A 21,234-nucleotide genomic window follows, 5' to 3' on the forward strand; every position below is an offset into this window, starting at 1 on the left:
AGACACGCGTGGCTCAGGTCCTCCTCCCTCCAACCAGACATCAAATACAAAGTTGAAGATTTGCCCTTTGATGGCCTTGGCCTGTTTAGCTCCTCTACAGATGACATCCTCACATCTGTAGACGATGGCAGGAAGAGGGCAAGACGACTGGGAGTCTCCCAACCTCTGACCCAAACCAATCGACAAAGGAACTGGAGGTCCAACCAATACAAAGGGAACAGATCCCCACGGCAACAGGAACCATGGAAGCGCAAACCACCGCAGTCCAAACCTTCCTTTCAACACAGACGCCAAACAACCAAGAAACCTTCAACCACACCCAAACCGTCTCTCTGACCTCCCTGCCCCGAGCCGTCCAGTCTCCCTCCATCAGCCAAACCCATCAACACGACTACAACCATTCTACACTGCCTGGAGGACCATAACATCGGACGCCTGGGTCCTCGCCATCATTCAAAGAGGCTACCTAATAGAGTTTACGTCCACTCCAAAGCACCACCGGTTCCTCACCACACCCCCGTCCGCACCCCTGCAGACGGAAATCGCGTCTCTGCTGGACAAAGGCGCGATAGAACCAGTCCCACCCCAATACCATCGCACCGGCTTCTACTCCCGGTACTTCCTGGTGCCAAAAAAGGACGGAGGACTCCGACCCATTCTCGACCTCCGCAAACTCAACCTACACATAACCTACAAGAAATTCCGTATGGTCACGCTTCAGGCAATCCTCCCGCTCATCCCAGAACGAGCATGGATGGCGTCCATAGACCTCCAGGACGCCTACTTCCACATTACAATCAACCATCATCACAGAAGATTCCTCAGGTTCGCCATAGGGAAGCAGCACTTCCAGTTCTGCTCCCTTCCCTTCGGTCTCTCCACAGCACCAAGGGTCTTCACCAAGTGCATGGCAGTAGTAGCAGCCACATTACGCCAGCAGCAGATATCAATCTTCCCGTACATAGACGACTGGCTGATCGTCGCCCATTCCAGGGAGCAACTACAACTGGACGTCTCGACCACCCTCTCCACCCTGGCCACCTTAGGCCTCCTAGTCAACCTCTCAAAATCCAAACTAGTCCCTACCCAGAGGATCCAATTCATAGGAGCAGACATCTCCACGCTCTCGCAAACGGCTTTCCTACCTCAGGACAGGGCACTCGCCATAATGTCACTGGCCAACACTATCATCGCCCAGCGCTCCCAAACAGCGCTCACCTTCCAGAGAATGCTAGGCCTCATGGCAGCAACCACAGCAGTTCTGCGGTTTGCGAAGCTGCACATGCGTCCCCTCCAAATGTGGTTCGTAAGAACTTTCCGCCCTCACACACAACATCAATCCACACTGCTCACCCTTCCACTACACATTGTACCATCCCTCAAATGGTGGACCAAGGAACGTCACCTCTACAAGGGCATGCCATTCAAGCAGACACCGCCCTCGGTGATTGTAACCACAGATGCCTCCAACTGGGGATGGGGAGCCCACTTGGAAGACCTCACGGTGCAGGGCCAGTGGACAGACTACGAACGCTCTCTCCACATAAACTGCCTGGAGCTCATCGCAGTGCACAAGGCTTTGCGGTCCTTCCTCCCATCGCTAAGGAACCAGCACGTCCAGATCACCTCCGACAACATCGCCACAGTCTTTTACATCAACAGGCAGGGCGGCACCGCCTCCGTCAGACTCTGCAAGAGAGCCCTAGCCCTATGGCATTGGAGCATAAGCCAGGGCATCTTCCTCACGGCCGTACACCTACCAGGGGCCGAGAACACCCAGGCAGACGCCCTGAGCCGCCACTCCACCAACAACCACGAGTGGTCTATCAACAGCCGATACATCAGACAGATATTCAGCATCTTCGGACAACCGAAGATAGATGTATTTGCTTCACCGTCAAATGCCCAATGCACCCGCTTCTACATGAGAGGTCCTCCATCCCACCTCTCCAGGGGGGATGCCTTCATACAAACTTGGAAAGGAACACTCCACTACCTCTTTCCGCCCATTCCACTTATCACCAGAGTTCTACAGAAGATTCAGGTAGACCACACAAACTGCATCCTCATAACTCCATGGTGGCCGCGCCAACCCTGGTTTACGACCTTGCTGCTCCTGTCCAACAATACCTTCATCCAGCTCCCTCAAACACGGGATCTCCTCTCTCAACAGGGCGGCAGGGTCCTTCACCACAACCCGGCATCGCTCAAATTAACAGCCTGGAGAATCAGTTTCTAGACTTCCCTCCGGAGGTCCGTCAGGTCCTAGTGAACTCCAGAAAACCATCTACTAGGAAATCCTATCTATTTAAGTGGAAACGCTTCTCACACTATGCCTCACAGCACAACTTCGACCCCAACCTCGCCACTATACCTCAGGTACTAACTTACACCTTAACGCTCTCCAGAGCGGGTCTGTCGTATTCTTCCCTGAAGGTACACCTGGCAGCCATCTCTGCCTTCCACCCCCGCATCGATGGCACAACGGTATTCTCTCACCACGCGACCAGAGCTTTCCTCAAGGGCATCATTCGCCTACACCCACCAATCAAACAAGTTCTACCCACCTGGAGCCTGTCCCTAGTCCTGAGCCAACTCATGAAACCACCCTTCGAGCCCATGGCCTCCATCCCACTACACCTGCTGTCATGGAAGACGGCACTACTTACGGCCCTCACCACAGGCAAGAGGGCCAGTGACATCTGCGCATTCAGAGCAGACCCACCGTATACGATATTTCATAACAGTACGGTGGTCCTCCGACCTGACCCGACCTTCCTACCCAAGGTCGTCTCTACCTTTCACCTAGGAAGACAGTCCACCATACCAGCCTTCTTCCAGCACCCCGCGGACGCGGGACAAAGGGCACTCCACAACCTGGATGCACGGAGAGCCCTAGCCTTCTACATAGACAGAACCCGCCAAATCCGTAAAGACCCTAGACTCTTTGTCACCTACGCTACCCATAATAAGGGCAGCAGAATATCTACTCAGAGACTCTCCAAATGGATTGTTGCTGCCATCGAACTCTGTTACCAGCTGGCAAAACAACCAATCCCTCAACATATACGAGCCCACTCAACCAGAGCCGTGGCTACCTCGTCTGCCTTCATGAAAGGCATCCCTATAGAGGACATATGCGCTGCAGCCGTCTGGTCCTCCACATCTACCTTCGCCTCGCACTACGCTCTCGACGTCCGTGCCCGGCGAGATGCCTCCTTCGGACAAGCAGTGCTACGATCGATCTTCGACTAACCACTGTGAGTACCACTATCATTACGTTACGCTCTAACCCTTCATGTTCTTACAGGTCCAGCACCCACCTCCGAAGAAATGGCTCGCTAATCACCCATATGTGTGAATGCACAGAGACCACGAAGAAGATGGACAGGTTTCTTACCTGTAACTGGTGATCTTCGAGTGGTCATCTGTGCAATCACACAGACCCACCCAGCCTTCCCCGCTGCTGGAAGCTAGTAAGCACAGTTATTTCCACCTATCCGGCGGCGGGAAGAAACTGAGTGGCTAAGCACCTCCCCCTTGTCCAGGCATGCGCAGTAGCTGTCTCCTCCCAGGACAAGTGGGAGGCGCGCCAGATCTACGATCAAGATTGCTTTGAACTCTCCGAGGTCGGGGCCAATCCTGCGGATTACCCATATGTGTGATTGCACAGATGACCACTCGAAGATCACCAGTTACAGGTAAGAAACCTGTCCTTCTCCTGACAAAAATATGCAGTCTATCATTAAAATCTGCCTCCATTCCTGAGGACTCCCCATCTTTAAAAAAAAGTTCCAAAGGGGATCTGGGAGATTACCGGTCAGTCAATCTATCATCAATACTTGGTATATTGGTGGAATCTGGTATTAAAGATAGAATTAGTAGGCATATTGATGAACATAAATTAATGAGGAAGAATCAGCATGACTTTTGTAAGGGAAGATCTTGTCTCACTAACCTGTTAGAGTTGTTTCCCTGGACTTCCAAAAAGTTTTTGATAAAGTTTATCATCAAAGGTTTCTAAGTAAACTCATAGTTATGGGATAAGGGGACAAGTGAATTAAAAACTTGTTAATTAACAGAAAGTGAGTTTAAATGGGCAATTTTTACAGTGGAGGGTGGTAAGTAGTGGGATACTGCAGGACTTAGTGCTAGGTAGGTCTTGTGCTTTTGAACTTGTTCATTAATGATTTGGAGCTGGAAGTAAGCAGCGAAGTGACTAAGTTTGTGGATAACACTAAGTTGTTCAAGGTGGTGAGAACCAGAGAGGATAGTGAGGTGCTCCAGAGGGATATGTTGAGACTGGGGAAGTGGGCATCAGTGTGGTAAATGAGATCCAACATGGGCAAGTACAAAGTAATGCACATTGGAGCCAAAAATTCTAACTATAAATAGACAATGATGGTGCCCAAGCTGGTAGAGACTGACCAAGAGAGAGATCTTGTTGTAGTAGATAACTCTGAAAATCTTGACTCAGTGAGCAACTCCAATAAAAAAGGCAAATGCTATGCCAGGGATTATTTGGAAGAATTAGCCAGTATCATAATGCCCCTGTATAAATCAATACAATGGAGCAGCCTCATTTGGAATACTGTGTACAGTTCTGGTCACTGCACCTCAAAAAAGATATAGCATTGGAAAAAGTGCAGAAAAAGGCAACTAAGATTATTAAGGGGATGGGACACTTCCCCTATGAAGAACAGTTAAACAGGTTAGGGCTTTTAAGCTTGGAGAAATGACAACTGAGGGGTGAGATGATAGAGTTTTACAAAATTATGCATGGGATAGGGAAGGTAGAGAAATAAGTACTTTTCTCCCTTTCTTGCAGTACAAGAACTTGTGGACATTCAATGAAATTAATGAGCAGTAGGTTTAGAACAGATAAAAGGAAGTACTTCTTCTCCCAAAGAGTAATTAACATGTGGCTCACTGCCACAGGAAGTGGTGGCCACAAGCATAGACAGCATAGAGGAAATGAGTTAAATATATGGAGCAGAAGTCCATTAGTGGCTATTAGTCATAAGGTATAGATACAACACTGTGTCCAGGGCAGTGATGCCCTGTATTCTTGGTGCTTGGGGGCCAACATTGGAAAGTCTTCTGGAGTTCCTGCCCCACTGGTGGATCTCTTGATGCCACCTGGCTTTTTTTGGCCACTGTGTGGGACAGAGTATTGGACTGGATGGGCTACTGCCTGATCCAGCATGGCTTCTCTTAAGTTCGTACATTCTTAACATTTCACATAACAAGAAATGGCATCCAGGAATCTGTGGCAAGTAAGATGGTACTCATCCAGCAGAAAAAATAGTAGGAGGATCTGGTTGGGTGTGTCTGTCCTGGCCTTTCTCTTCCCCAAGCAGCCAGCTTTGAAAACCTGCGTAGGATGAAAGAGAGATGATTTTACCTAATCTCCCCTTGTCATAGCAGCCCCCTGTACTGTGCTGCATTGTTTACCAGGATTTCCTGACACTCAGAAAGAATTTTTAGAGCAAACCGCAGGCAGCTAGGAGACTGTGTGGATAGATCCACAGCTGTCTTAAGCTTTTCTGCTGGATTCAGCCTTTCTTAACATCAATTGCTTTTTTGTCTTTCCCTTTTTCCAAACAGCTGAGGTATGTTGATCCCTCCACCCTTGTATACCACAACAACTTTGTGAAGTTAGACTGAAGAAGACTGATTGTCCCAAAGTCACCTAGTGAGCTTCACAAATAAGACTTATTCCTCACTGGCAGTTGCTCCACCCCCAATTCTTCTGCTTGAGCTGGCTCAAGTGATCGATGCTCCACGAGTTACTGTACAGGCTCCTTTTGATCTACGGCTGTCTCTCATTCCCCTTGCAGTGACTAGATCTGGTTTTTTGGAGAGCTGGTTGCTCAAGGGGAATGGGAGGTTGCTGGGATCAAAAGGCGTCTGTGCAGCAACTGTTGGGGAACTGATTGCTTGAGCCAGCTCAAGCAGAAGCCTGGGAGCAGAACAACTGCTTATAAGGAATCAGTCTGAGTATAGATTTGAACCAAAGTCTTTCTAGTCAAAGTGCCGCTCATTATCAACTGAACCAACGACTGTACCATCAGCATACTGAATGCTTGCTTATAAGAAGGAACTTACTTTTTCAAACAGAATGTTCTGTTTCAGCAAGTGCTGGGAATATGTTCTGATTGTCACACACACTGAAGTCATTTGATATTTTTAATGCATTTAGGTTGGATAATTATTAAAATTTTAATGCAAACTGAGCATATGAATGGAAGACGAAAAATAAAGTTGGGCATCTATGTATTGTATATGAGAAAATATTTTCCTTATTCTATCAATTTATTGTATGTCAGTAGAAGGGAATTATCATGGACTAGCCTTAATTTTTGAAGCAAAAAACAGCCTACAACTATAATTTCCCCAAAGATTATTTGGGTATTTTGTGAAAGTCTTCAACTGGATTATGTGTCCTGGGTGAGTGAGAATTTTTTTTCCTTTTCCTTTTTTTTAGAACAACAAAATTCCACAGCCACCAGCCTATATCTTTATGATTGACGTGTCGTACAGTAACATAAAAAGTGGCCTTGTTAAGCTCATCTGTGAGGAACTGAAGACTGTCTTGGATAGACTTCCAAGGTAATGTGAATAGTTTGTAAAGATGAACAACAACTGAAAAACTAAAATACTTGGAGTTGGATCCAAAAAAGCCCTTCTGCTAACTCAAAAAACTTCTATATGCTTTTCTGTTTTGGAGATCATAGTCTTGGCATTCCAAGCTTTTGTTTACCACATACTGCCTTAGGAATTTCCCCCGCTTCTTTAGAATTTCCTCCTGCCTGTATACACAACCTATCCAGCCAGGATTTCTTTGAGCTCTCTACCTTCTGTCTCCATGTTGCTACTATCAGTGTTTTATTAAATTTATTTTCATTTATAGTCCTCCTTTTTCACTGGGAGGATGATAAAAACTTGGTCAGTCAGTAAACTGACTAAAAATTTGATAACCTCAGCCAATGAGTGAGTGAATTACAGCATATGCTAACGTTTGAATCTAACAGCAAAAATTCCTGGTAAAACAAAATAATGCAATTGGGCTAGGATTGTAGAATGGAGGAAGGGAAGAATAGAATAATGCATGCAAGCATACCTGTTTTTAGCAGTGAAACAATCCACATAGGAAAGATTTTAGCCCTAATAGAAGTCTCCTTCTGAGCTGAGCCATTGCCCTGCAGCTTTGGTCATCCTACAAGAGTGCCCTCCTAAACAATGCTGTTCTGCAGATTTTGCAAAATGATAGAAGTGGGGCAGCCTTCCTAATAGCCTCAGCAGGACTGTTCAACAATGTAAATAGGAGTGGCCACAAAGAATGTGTTTGAACAGGCAGTTAGTGATTTTACCTATCTACAGGGTGGTACCTTCAGAAGGCTCTGCTCAGATGAGTGCTGTCATAGCAGAAAAAGATAAGCGGCCCTGTAGGTGTGTGAGTCAAGTGCCTTGTAGGTTGTAGCTATCAGCTTTCACTGAACCTGATAACTGATTGGTATCCAATGGAGTGTCTGTGGAAGGACAGCTATATGGAAATTCTGCTTGGTTCTCAATAGCAGCCAGGCCATGGGTCTCTGTACCAGTTGTATTTTTGAGTTGTCTTTTAGGGTAGACCCATGTAGACTCATAACAGTATTCCAGCCTTGAGGTAGTCATAGCATAGATTCACATGGCCAGCTCAGCAGAGTCAAGATGGTGGGGGGGCATCTTCCAAGCTAAGAGGAGTTGGTAAAATACCTTGATTTGCAGCTTCATCAGCTTGCTTTTCCAGTCATAAAGTAGGATCAGTTGTCATCCTTGGGCTGTTAACTGAGTCAGCTGGAGCCCATCAACATATGGGAATATCATGTTCTTCAGGACTTCCTCCTTTACAACAAACATTACCTCTATCTTGCCAGGATTAAATTTCAACTTGTTTAATGATTTATTTGTTTAAAATATGAATATGCCTGACCATCTCACAGCCCAATTAACAGAGTTGTGTCTGACTAGTCCAGGTCAAGACAGACTTTCCAATGAAATGTGATTTGCTTCTCTAAGGGTGTGGTCACATCTACCATTAAAAGCGGGTGTGTAGCGCTCAAATCTGAACTGCTGAATATTGATTCGATGCAGGGCAGTTCAGACGAGCATCCAAGAATGCGATTCATAATGTTGTGCGCGATCAGACATCCAATACTATCATGCTCCTTTCTTGGAGCATGCTTAATCAGATGGTGATTTCTGGGAAGGGAGGGGGTCCATTGAACATGCAGCCAATTGTTTGGAGCTGGGAAATAAAAACTTTCTTCAGAAGCAGGGGGGAAGTGCGAAAGTTTCCGGAATTAACATTGCCGATCCAAACCACGGAACTGCCAGGAGTTATTTTCCTAGAAATTGGCAGTGACAATGATATCTTGAAATCCTCCACATTGAAAAAAGGAATTTTTTCCTGTTCTGAATAGTGGGATAACGTTCCCCCCCTCCGATCCTGTGTTGATTGGAGAAGCAGAAGCATCACCTCAGATTCCCGGATGATCTGGCAATGCGCATGTCTGCTGGGGCTTTTTTTTTTTTTAAAGGTGAGAGGTAGTATCGCGCGTGAGTTGTCCAAACAACAAAAAGCCGATCTTGTGCTGCTGTTTTGAAAAAGGGACGGACTTTATGTGCTGTCAAATTAATGCGCCATTCATGTGTAGCAAGCCTGGATGACCCCGGATGATGCTCGATTGCCAGATGTGTATGTCTGAACGAACACATTTAATCCGTCAGCCAGACGGAGCTGTGTCGTCACTAATGGTACGTGTGACCGCACCCTAAGTGTAATTTTCAGAGGAGTTGTAAGTATTTCTGTACAAACAATTATGCTGTGGATGACACTGGTTAGATCAAAGAAATTCTTCTGTAATCCAGCTGTGTTTTCATAAATAATGAATGAGTGGCAGATTAACATTCTAAACTGACATGAGAATTACAGAGCAGAGATAAGGAAAAATAAATTTGCAAGTTTTTAAATGAACCTTCTGAATTTCCCTTGTGTGTGTATTTAAAAAGTGGTTCATTTTTAAAAAAACTATTTTTGGCAGAGAAATCTGGAAAATGTGTCAGGAGCCTGTTTATGTAACAGTTTTTGCTTTTGTTACTTGGTGATCAAAGCAAGAGAAGTGTCAATGAAATTTGTATTTATTTAAACCATTTTTTCTCCTGTTTTGCCTGGACATGAACAGCATAGCATAACACTGCTGCTGCTGTGCAACCTTCATTTATTTGAACAGGACATGCTCAGAAGTGTGTACAGCAGCTGTGGACTGAGTTTCTAAGAGCAAACTCTCAGTCTAAGTATTTGAAAAATAAAGTCATCCCAGGGGTTAGTGGTCTTCCTCATTTTAATATGCTCTGAATCTTCTTTCTTCAGGTGAATGACTGAAATTCGTAGAGGCTTCCTTATATATGTTTTTTCATGCACAGTTTTATATATATGGGTTTTTAATAAGTCATCAATTTAAAAGGAAAATATGTGGGCAGAGGTTTAAAAAACCTATCTTGTTGCTTAGAGGGGCCTTTTCTACTATATTTGCAAGTAACTAGAAACTCTTCTTCAGCTGGTTTAGAGCCAGTTTGGTGTAGTGGTTAAGTGCGCTGACTCTTATTTGGGAGAACTGGATTTGAATCTCCACTCCTCCACCTGCAGCTGCTGGAATGGCCTTGGGTCAGCCATAGCTCTCATAGGAGTTGTCCTTGAAAGGGCAGCTGCTGTAAGAGCTCTCTCTGCCCCACCCACTTCACAGGGTGTCTGTTATGGTGGGGGGAAGGTAAAGGAGATTGTGACTGCTCTGAGACTCAGATTCAGAGTATAGGGTGGGATATAAATCCAATATCATCATCTTCTAGTATAATGAAACCATTAGCACTACATGGCAAGAATCTCCTACTCCTACATGCAGTCTCTTACTCCCCTCACACGCTTAGAGCTGGTTACAGGTTTCTAATTTAGCATAACCTATAGTTTACCATTTTGTCTGCACTGAACTTTACTTCCCTCCAAACTAGGACTGTCAGTAATAGACTGAAGCCAACTATTTTGTTCATTCAGCACCCACACATTTGTCTTCTTTTGATGCAAGTGTTTTTGCAAAATGTTTGGACCCAACCCAACTCTTTGCAGTCTTAACTTGCAGGGCAAGTGCAAGCTGACTGTTTCAGATGCAACAAACACTGATATGTGCCAAATCAGAAGTCACTGATTGACTTTGAGTATACAAGGAGAAGAGTAGGGAGTGCTTAAACACAGACTTGTTTGTGTAGCACAATATGTAGAACTAATTCAATGGCTTTCATGTTTCTGGGTGAGTTGACTTAAATGCAACAGGCAAGTGTGTGGAATGGAAATCAGTGGGGCCATGGTTAACCAATGCATTAAACGTCATTGATATTATGCATACTCCAACAGCAAACTCGTGTTGTGATCAGTGTTCTATAGTATAATAAGAAGATATTTAATTTTAAAGCATTAATTTCCATTTGCATTCAATTAAAAGGAAAAGCACTGGTAAGGAAGAGATATTTATAGCATTCTGGCTTAACTTCTCAGGGAGTATATCATATCTGCTTGCACTGGCATAGCTCTTATTTATGCATCAGGCTGTTAATTCTTTTTTTAAAATCCCATATACAGTATTTGATTTATATTGGTAATATCTACTGTGTATAAGACTGAAATCTGGATATTTCATTAAGATGCTTCTTGTGTCTTCAAGCATAGCCAGTCGGAATTGACCATAAATTAGAGGTGGCCTCCCTACCCCCAGCCCTGAAATTACTTGCAACTGAGCTTTCTAAAATAATTTCTCTTTTAGGGAAGAGCAAGAGGAGTTCTCAGCCATTCGAGTTGGATTTGTCACCTACAACAAAGTCCTCCACTTCTTCAATGTCAAGAGCAACCTTGCACAACCTCAGAGGATGGTGGTCACTGATGTCAGTGAAGTGTTTGTTCCTTTACTGGATGGCTTCCTTGTGAACTTTCAGGAGTCACGATCTGTTATAAATAAGTAAACAAATCATTTATACTTTTTGGATTCAGCGGTGTGTGTGTATGTGTAGCCTGATTTCTTATGTAGAAATTAGTGGTTAACTACCTCTGTTTGCACATTAACAATCTGTTCAATATCTGTTTATTTAAACATACTAGTCCTGGACTATAAATAAATACAACTGTTGACTGAACAAAGTATCTGTTGCAGCAGCTCTTCAGTGAAACAGGCTTCATTGGAAGGTGGTAGGCTCTCCTTCCTTGGAGGTTTCTAAAGAGAGGCTAGATGGCCATCTGACAGAAAATAGTCATTACAATAATTTTAAGACAAAGAGTGCAAATTCAATACCATTTCAGAACATGTCCTTCACTACCCACCACAAGTATTTGATTTAATTAGAGCTTAGGTACTCAGGATCTTGCAATGCAGTAAATTATGGGTTTTCTTTTTTTAATAGAATCTGATGTTCCTCTGCAGTAATTGTCATGAATAAATTGTGTTAGATCCATCCAGTTTCCACTGGTGAGAAAGCTCCCTTTAAACCACCCAAAAGCCTAGGATGGGGACAGTGTATGGCATTAGCTGTTTAGGAGTGAAATCAGCCAAGACTGAGTGGAAAGTTGGCTAGATCCAACATGGTGTGCACAAATATTGTCCCTCAGTTTGATGAAAACTACAGTGCTGATAAAGTTAATTTGATCATCACTTCTTGCATATAACACTCAATCAGGAGGCAGTACTTTGTCTTGTTGCTTATGAGTAGTTGTTTACTGTTAGACTGTGCTGGATTTCTATACAGAAATATATGAGGAGGGAGATACGATATTTCTGAATAACTGCATGATGTAATGTGGGAGGAAAGAACGTGCCTCCTCACACTGCTGCTTTAAAATGTTAGGTATCCCACAGGCAGGCACTGTATCATTGCAAACTACTGGCATAAGCAGAGCCACTATGGTAGTAGTGAGAAAGTTGGCCCAGGACTGAAGATTCTTGCTTAAAATCCCCCCTCTTCCATGGACGCTCACTGAATGACCTTGGACTAGTGATCCTTTTCCAGCCTAACTTTCCTTACTGGTTGGTTGTGAAGATAAAACCATGCACATTGTCCTTAAGGAAAAGACAGAATAAAAATATCATAGATCATTTCAAAGCTCTGACTTGTCAGTGAAAATCAGCATACATGATCAGCAACATACAGCCAATCTGGTATTTTATTTGCCCCCTGATATTTCCAGTTTTGCTATGTTGAATAAAATTTGGGGGCTTTTAAGGTATGAAACTCTTGTGTGTGTGTGGATGGATGGATGAATGTATAGATAGATAAATAAATAGATATGCATGTGATTCAATACAATGGAAATGTGTTAAATTGTAATGTGTATAGTAGCATTTTATCCTTCATATTATGAGAAGTCATTTGCATTCTTTAAATTGCTAAAGGATTTCATCCTGCAGAACAGAACTCAAAGCAGTTAAACTGACAACTGAAATCCTGTTAGACTGTTTTCAATGCATGATTAATTTTTCAGCAGAAGATCCAGTATCTTTGTGTAATTTTATTTGGTTGTAAGGATTACCCTGTCTTCTCTAACCTGCTTAAACCTTGATCTTCTCTGCCTCCCCCAGCTTGCTGGACCAGATTCCAGAGATGTTTGCAGATACTAATGAGAGTGAGACTGTCTTTGCTCCCATTATCCAGGCTGGCATGGAAGCACTAAAGGTTAGAATGTTACTGTTTGTGCACAAAGTCTGACTTGATAAGCCATGAAAACTGTGCTTGATTAAAAAGTAGCCTGATATGAGTCCGGCCATTGGTCTACTCTGACAGACAGAGGCTCTCTAGGTTTTGGGACACATTACCCACTAACTGATCCTTTCAACTGGATGAGCCAGGGACAACTGGAGCCCTCTGCATGCAAAGGACATGCTCTGCTACTAAGTCACAGCCCCATCCCACCTTTTCCATCAGTCACAGTAGGAAGCATGAAGAGAAACCACTGGTAGTCTGAAGTCAGTTTCTATCAGAATGATGAACAATAAATAAATAAAGCACTTTAATACTCCCTCTGTGAGATAGTCTAGACATGCTTATACCTGAAGGAAAAAAATAAATAGTACTCATTGTATAAGGTTGTATTTTCTATTTATTTGTACACACACTCGTAAATAGCTTATCAGTTTTTAAGCACCTACAGTAATACTGATATGATCAATTGTTCTTTACTCACATTTTATTGCAATCATACAAAATTCTACAACATGCCTTTGAGTTACACAGAATTTTTCCCCTTAGAGCATTCTGTGTGAAGAAGCAGCTGCATTTTATTAGGGTTGTCAATCTCCAAGTGGTAGCTGCAGAACTCCTGGAATTACAGCTGCTCTCCAGGAAGACAGAGATCATTTCATCTGGAAAAAATAGCCAATTTGGAATGTATAACATTATACCCCATTGAAGCCCCTCTTCTCCCCAAACCCCACCCTCTTCAGGCTCCACCCCCAGATCACCAGGTAGTACCCAACTTGGAGCTGACAACCCTAATTTTACATACTGTGACCTCCAAGGTACAAATTCAGACTCCAGAAAATAGTATCAATAAAACCTACATGCTGTAGTGATTGAGGTGTTGGATGTAGATCTAGAACACCCAAGTTCTGATTTTCTCTCTGCCATGAACCTTGGGCCATTCACAGATTTAGGAATGATTGTAGCTAATGAGGAATATACTTTTTTTTTAAAGAGGCTTTTGTGAAAATCCAGAGCACATAAGAGAGATGAAATTCTTCATCACTTATTAGGAAGCAAATATACCATTTAAAGTCCTTTTTTCTTTAAGGAGAGCCAGTTTGGTGTAGTGGTTAAGTGTGCGGACTCTTATCTGGGAGAACCGGATTTGATTCCCCACTCCTTCACTTGCACCTGCTGGCATGGCCTTGGGTCTGCCATAGCTCTGGCAGAGGTTGTCCTTGAAAGGGCAGCTGCTGTGAGAGTCCTCTCCAGCCCCACCCACCTCTCAGGGTGTCTGTTGTGGGGGAGGAAGGTAAAGGAGATTGTGAGCCGCTCTGAGATTCTTCGGAGTGGAGGGCGGGATATAAATCCAGTATCATCTTCTTTTTTAGATTTAATATATAACCTTCTACCTGTTAAATATATGTGTGATGGAACTGGCCCGATTCTGCCTTCAGACCCAGTCTCATCAACTCCCTTTTGAGTTGCCAACTCCTGAAGAGAGCTTATCTTCTTCCCGCCAGTAGGGCATGCTGCCACCACTTGCTTAATTTAGGGGTTCCTGACTGAGAGGAACAGGACTCCCAATTCCCCTTGCCAATTCTGAGGCCTGGCCTCAAGGTCCTCTGCCAACCCAGCACCTGGTTAACACAGAAACCAAAGTCCTTCTTTGGTAGACCCCTGGAGGATGGCACCCTTGCCAACTGTATGCCTTCCCCCTTCCCTGGACTTCCCTCTTGCAGTAGCGTGGTCTAAGACAGTTGGGGAAACTATGTGGTACCAAAGGACTACCTTTTAAAAAGACAAAACATTTATTTAAAATTTATAACTATATATAGGCATTTTAAAATAGTGAACAGAAGAAATAAATGAAAGTAGGGAAAAACGCTCCTTCTTTCCCTATTATACAATACTTGCCCTGGCCATACCATCCAGCACAGACAGACTCACCAACCCAACTGACTGAACTCAAAGCCCAACTCAAACTGAAGGCTTCCCACCAAAAATCGCTAATATAAAACCCAGTTCCTGCCCACGAACTGGTTTTCCTTCCTGGGAGACCAGCCTAAAAGACTTCCTGTCTCTTTAGGAGGTCTCCTCAGAATTGCTGCTTTCAAACCGGAGGGGAGGGGAGAGGAGGAAGAGACTAGGCCAAAGCCTGAGTCCAGTTTGATGGCCTCTTCCTGCCAACTCCCAGATAACCATAGCCTAAAATGGCGTTTCTCCACAATATGTAATTAAATAAATCCCTTTTATGGTATAATGTAATGTGTCTATTAAACCAGAATTGAATTTTGCTTGTAAAACTACTTTTCAGACATGTATATTGTAACAATAAATGCATTATAAAATTGTCCCTAGGAAACAACAAAATCCTTAATTGTTTGTCATTTATTTTGAGTTATTTGGCAAACAAAAATCCCTGCTGGCAAAAATAATAACTGTTGACTATTCACAAAGGCCTTTCAATGTGAGCACATCAGATTAAGATATTTATAAGAAAATATTTTAATAATAATATGACAAATCCTGGTTCAGTGCATATTTTTAGAAGAAGGTAAAATCTAATAACAATGGGAAAATTACCTAAAATCCCTGCTGATAATTCATGAAGTATATGTGCATTCATGTACATTTACAATATAATGTGTAATATAATACAAACGTCTAAATAGTTATATACCATCTGGGATCCAAAGCACTGTGCCTGGTTCCACCATTTCAAGAAGACCTTAGACTTATGTATCTCATATTGCAAATCATGAAACAAACTGCGTTTGAAATTAAAAAGGCTTACAAAAGCTGTTTTGTGATATCAGACACGAGGAGGAGTGGGGGGAGGGATCCTGCTGGTACACTCCAATTCCAATTCTAATGCAATAGTACAAGAAGAAATATTACAATTTGAACACAGATTTCTGTAAAACCACTTTTCACAAGAAAACAATGCCACTAAGTAGATGGTAAAAGCATGTGCAAATACTTCTAGCTTTTAAAATTTGTCTGTATTACATTTCAACTTCATTGAACCTTAATTTATGATTCTTAGAACAGAATTGTTGATTTACCATGTTTGTTGTGATGCACATGCACACACAAGAGGAGGACCTGTGAGGACTTGTGGGGAAGGGAAGATTCCTTCCTTCCAACAGTGCCAGCTCCATGTTCTCATATTATCAAGGACAGAATGAATAGGCACATTGATGAACACGAGTTATAAAGTTCCTCATCAAAGACTCCTTAGAAAGCTCGAGAGTCATGGAGTAAAAGGACAGGTCCTCTTGTGGATCAAAAACTGGCTGATTAATAGGAAGCAGAGAGTGAGTATAAACGGGCAGTCTTCGCAGTGGAGGACAGTAAGCAGTGGGGTGCCGCAAGGCTCAGTACTGGGTCCCATGCTCTTTAACTTGTTCATAAATTATTTGGAGTTGGGAGTGAGCAGTGAAGTGGCCAAGTTTGCAGATGACACTAAATTGTTCAGGGTGGTGAGAACCAGAGAGGATTGTGAGACACTCCAAAGGGATCTGTTGAGGCTGGGTGAGTGGGCGTCAACGTGGCAGATGAGGTTCAATGTGGCCAAGTGCAAAGTAATGCACATTGGGGCCAAGAATCCCAGCTACAAATACAAGTTGATGGGGTGTGAACTGGCAGAGACTGACCAAGAGAGAGATCTTGGGGTCATGGTAGATAACTCACTGAAAATGTCAAGACAGTGTGCGATTGCAATAAAAAAGGCCAACGCCATGCTGGGAGTTATTAGGAAGGGAATTGATAACAAATCAGCCAGTATTATAATGCCCCTGTATAAATCGATGGTGCGGTCTCATTTGGAGTACTGTGTGCAGTTCTGGTCGCCGCACCTCAAAAAGGATATTATAGCATTGGAAAAAGTGCAGAAAAGGGTAACTAGAATTATTAAAGGGTTGGAACACTTTCCCTATGAAGAAAGATTAAAACGCTTGGGGCTCATTAGCTTGGAGAAATGTCGCCTGCGGGGTGACATGATAGAGGTTTACAAGATAATGCATGGGATGGAGAAAGTAGAGAAAGAGGTCCTTTTCTCCCTTTCTCACGATACAAGAACTCGTGGGCATTCGATGAAATTGCTGAGCAGTCAGGTTAAAACGGATAAAAGGAAGTACTTCTTCACCCAAAGGGTGATTAACATATGGAATTCACTGCCACAGGAGGTGGTGGCGGCTACAAGCTTAGCCAGCTTCAAGAGGGGATTGGATAAAAATATGGAGCAGAGGTCCATCTGTGGCTATTAGCCACAGTGTGTATATATGTGTGTGTGTATGTGTGTGTGTGTGTGTGTGTATATATATATAAAATTTTTTTGGCCACTGTGTGACACAGAGTGTTGGACTGGATGGGCCATTGGCCTGATCCAACATGGCTTCTCTTATGTTCTTATGAGGAAGACTCAGCATGGGTTCTGTAAGGGAAGATCTTGCCTCACTAACCTGTTGCATTTCTTAGAGGCGGTGAACAACAAGTGGACAAAGGAGACACAATAGATATTGTTTACCTTGACTTCCAGAAAGCTTTTGATAAAGTTCCTCATCAAAGGCTCCTTAATAAACTCGAGAAGCATGGAGTAAAAGGACAGGTCCTCTTGTGGATCAAAAACTGGCTAATTAATAGGAAGCAGAGAGTGAGTATAAATGGGCAGTCTTCGAAGTGGAGGACGGTAAGCAGCGGAGTGCCACAGGGCTCAGTACTGGGTCCCATGCTGTTTAACTTGTTCATAAATGATTTGGAGTTGAGAGTAAGCAGTGAAGTGGCCAAGTTTGCAGATGACACTAAATATTTCAGGGTGGTGAGAACCAGAGAGGATTGTGAGGAACTTCAAAGGGATCTGTTGAGGCTGGGTGAATGGGCGTCAATGTGGTAGATGAGGTTCAATGTGGCCAAGTGCAAAGTAATGCACGTTGGGGCCAAGAATCCCAGCTACAAATACAAGTTGATGGGGTGTGAACTGGCAGAGACTGAACAAGAGAGGGATCTTAGGGTGGTGGTAGATAACTCACTGAAAATGTCAAGACAGTGTGCGATTGCAATAAAAAAGGCCAATGCCATGCTGGGAATTATTAGAAAGGGAACTGAAAACAAATCAGCCAGTATCATAATGCCCCTGTATAAATCGATGGTGCGGTCTCGTTTGGAATACTGTGTGCAGTTCTGGTCGCCGCACCTCAAAAAGGATATTACAGCATTGGAAAAAGTGCAGAAAAGGGCAACTAGAATGATTAAAGATTTGGAACAAGGTTAAAACGCTTGGAGCTCTTTAGCTTGGAGAAACATTGACTGCGGGGTGACATGATAGAGGTTTACAAGGTTATGCATGGGATGGAGAAGGTAGAGAATGAAGTACTTTTCTCCCTTTCTCACGATACAAGAACTCATGGGCATTTGATGAAATTGCTGAACAGTCGGGTTAGAACGGATAAAAGGAGGTACTTCACCCAAAGGGTGATTAACATGTGGAATTCACTGCCACAGGAGGTGGTAGCAGCTACAAGCATAGCCAGCTTCAAGAGGGGTTAGATAAAATTATGGAGCAGAGGTCCATCAGTGGCTATTAGTCACAGTGTGTATATATATGTGTGTGTGTGTGTGTGTGTGTGTGTGTATATATATATATAAATTTTTGGGGGGCCACTGTGTGACACAGAGAGTTGGACTGGATGGGCCATTGGCCTGATCCAACATGGCTTCTCTTATGTTCTTATGGTCATTGGCAAAGTTTAGTTTGCCTAGGCAATCCAAAATGGTGGCTATGATCTGGAAATCCTGCCAGTCAACCTTCCTTATAGCTGGAATTCACTTTTCCTTTTTATCTTGGCAGTTATTTCCTTCCCATCTTTATTGTTCCCATATGACAAATTTTAGTTTACCTTATCCAGGCATTGATGGCTTATATAAATAATAATAATGATTCTTAAATGTAGAATACATATACTGTCCTAGTAAAAATTATTTTTCCTTGGCACAGATGTCTAAAAATAAGCATGATGTTATTTTCTTCATTTAAAGGATATAGTTTAATTTTGGGCACTAGTTAGGAACTGCAATTTTGTTGTCATTCCTAGGAAAAAGTGAAGTTATTAATGACTTGGCTTCTTTGTATTAAGTATGGTGTGTGTGTTTAGTTTGAAAGAAGAAGTGTTTATTTATATAAATTTAGATAAATGCCAAACATCATCTGTCATGAGTGAAAGAAATAAACAAACATGCTGGGAGCATACATGCAAGAAAATTAAAACCAAAACCCATAAAATGAATACATCACAACTTCAAAGGGATCAATCTGGGTCCATCTGGAATTTTTTTGTATATATTTACCATGAAAGTGATCTCAGTGGCCAAGCAGACTTCTAGTCTCTGCATTTATTTTTCTTTTTTTCTTTTTTCTTATGATGCCAACTGTGAGCAAATACAGTAATGCAAGTTATGCTATAAACCAAATCATCTCAGTATCTCTGATTCTCAGCACCTTCATAAAAAGAAAAAATAGATTTCCACATGCTGTGTTTAAAAGAATTTACATTTGGAGAGTCTTCAGAAATGATCACTAAAGACGTCCTTAAAGGTACTCAGCCTTACCAAGGCCACTCTTGACAATTATAGCAAATGACTGGCTTGCTAGTAGGGTTGCCAGGTCTATGTTGGCATATACCTGGACACTTTGGGGTGGAGCTGGGAGAGAATGGGGTTTAGGGAGAGGTGGAACCTCAGCATGGTACAATGCCACAGAGTCCATCCTTCAAAGCAGCTGTTTTCTCCAGGGAAGCTGATCTCTGCCAGCTGGAGATCAGTTGTAAAAGTGGGAGATCTCCAGGCCCCACCTGGAGGCTGGCAACACTACTTGCTAGGTATAGGGTGGAGGCCATATGTGTGAACCTAACTGCTTCTGACTGGTATTGAATTAATGGTCCAGCAGATATTATACATACCTTTCCAGAAAACAACATCTGTTTCTACAATAACTATTTTGCTCTTACTTTAACTTGTCCCAGTTGTGACAGATTTCTCCCTTTGTGTGGTTTGTTCTGGAATTGTTTGTAGATAATTGCCTTGAGACCAACTTGTTCATTTGGCATTTATCAAATTATGAAATTGCCTGCACTGTCTTTTTAACAGATGCCTTCTCTGATGCTCAGAACCTAGGGCTAGGCTGCTCAGTGGGCAAAAAGTTGACTTTGGTTTGGTTATAGGCCATACTTAGCTATAAAACTCACCTTCTTCAGGATTCATCTGCCTCACAGGGATGATGACTATAAGTCTCTTTTGTGTCAAAAGTACTATAGAAATATATCATATATAAGAATTGCCTAGTTGGGAATGTAACTTTGGAAACACAGCCTGTGGCGAAAAGCTAGCTACTAACAGTAATTCTCGGAATAAAACACTAAAGGAAAGTTGAGTTATCATTTTCTTACAGTGCTAACCACTCACTTTCTCATTCTCATCATCTGCCCTATGCTGATATCACATTAAATTAAGATTTGATGGTGTTATCCACCTAAAATTGGCCCACAACTATTTTGGCTTACTAAAGATCCCTGGTGTGTGTGCATGTGCGTGTGCATGGAACGATCTTGGATGGCAAAATAAGTTCCTCAAAGCAGGAAGATCCTTCCATAGCTGTGCTTATTGGTGTATAAAAAATGAGATAATAGGATAAAAATGAAAGGTCTGGGATAGCTGGGTTTATCTTTATGGTGCTCCTGATCCTTATTTGCTTGAGGCACAGCAAAAAAGAAGTTAAACTTTTTGGAACTAAAAGCACAAACAGTGGCAACCAAGCATTTGCCAGACTGCAGACATTAGGACTGCATCAAACTCTACTTTGCTGATATCACTTATCTAGAATGCAAACCTTTTGGTATTTGCTTTCATCCTTGAGTTATCCACTAAGCCCTAGATTATTAACTGCTGGGAATGCTGCCATCTTCTGTGTCCTTTGAAGCCAATTCACAGTTTAGGTTAGATCAAGAGACAGCCTAATCACTGTATTGGGAGCAATGCTGCGCCGTTGCACTAGCCCTGCTCTGTGCAGGACTTAATTTGGATTCTTATTGCTTGTGTAGGGATTGCACTTAATCATCTGCACATGTCATGTCTGCTGTGTCAAGGAACTGTAGTTACAGAAATTTCAGAGGACAGATGTAGAAGCAGAGGAGGGGTTATATTCTAACCAGAGCCTCTTTCCCTCATTCTCAAGAAGTGAATAATGGGCATATGTCATTACGTGCTGTAGTATCCTTCTTCCAATTGTTTGTGCTGGTGAAGCCATGTAAAACTGAATTTTTAGCAACTAATTCCATGATGACAGTATGATGGTGATGATCTTGGCAATGACACCGGCAGGAGCAGTGTCGGCCATTTCCCCCCTCATTCTTGTATTTTACAGTTATATTCCCAATGTAAACCTCAAGCCTTATAGAATACCTTCTTCTCCCCACATGG

General features: G+C 42.8%; 1 protein-coding gene across 1 annotated transcript in view; it reads left to right on the forward strand.

Annotated features, from left to right (window-relative positions):
• The window catches only part of SEC24D (SEC24 homolog D, COPII coat complex component), an 80,049-nt gene that overhangs the window by 43,471 nt on the left and 15,344 nt on the right, over positions 1-21,234 (forward strand). The window contains exons 10-12 of the mRNA XM_060246866.1: positions 6,488-6,612; positions 10,857-11,048; positions 12,660-12,753. Of these exons, the coding sequence (XP_060102849.1) occupies positions 6,488-6,612; positions 10,857-11,048; positions 12,660-12,753 (411 nt within the window). The remainder of the gene's footprint in view (positions 1-6,487; positions 6,613-10,856; positions 11,049-12,659; positions 12,754-21,234) is intronic.

Source organism: Heteronotia binoei, chromosome 9 (genome assembly GCF_032191835.1).
Source record: "Heteronotia binoei isolate CCM8104 ecotype False Entrance Well chromosome 9, APGP_CSIRO_Hbin_v1, whole genome shotgun sequence".
NCBI classification, from domain to species: domain Eukaryota; kingdom Metazoa; phylum Chordata; class Lepidosauria; order Squamata; family Gekkonidae; genus Heteronotia; species Heteronotia binoei.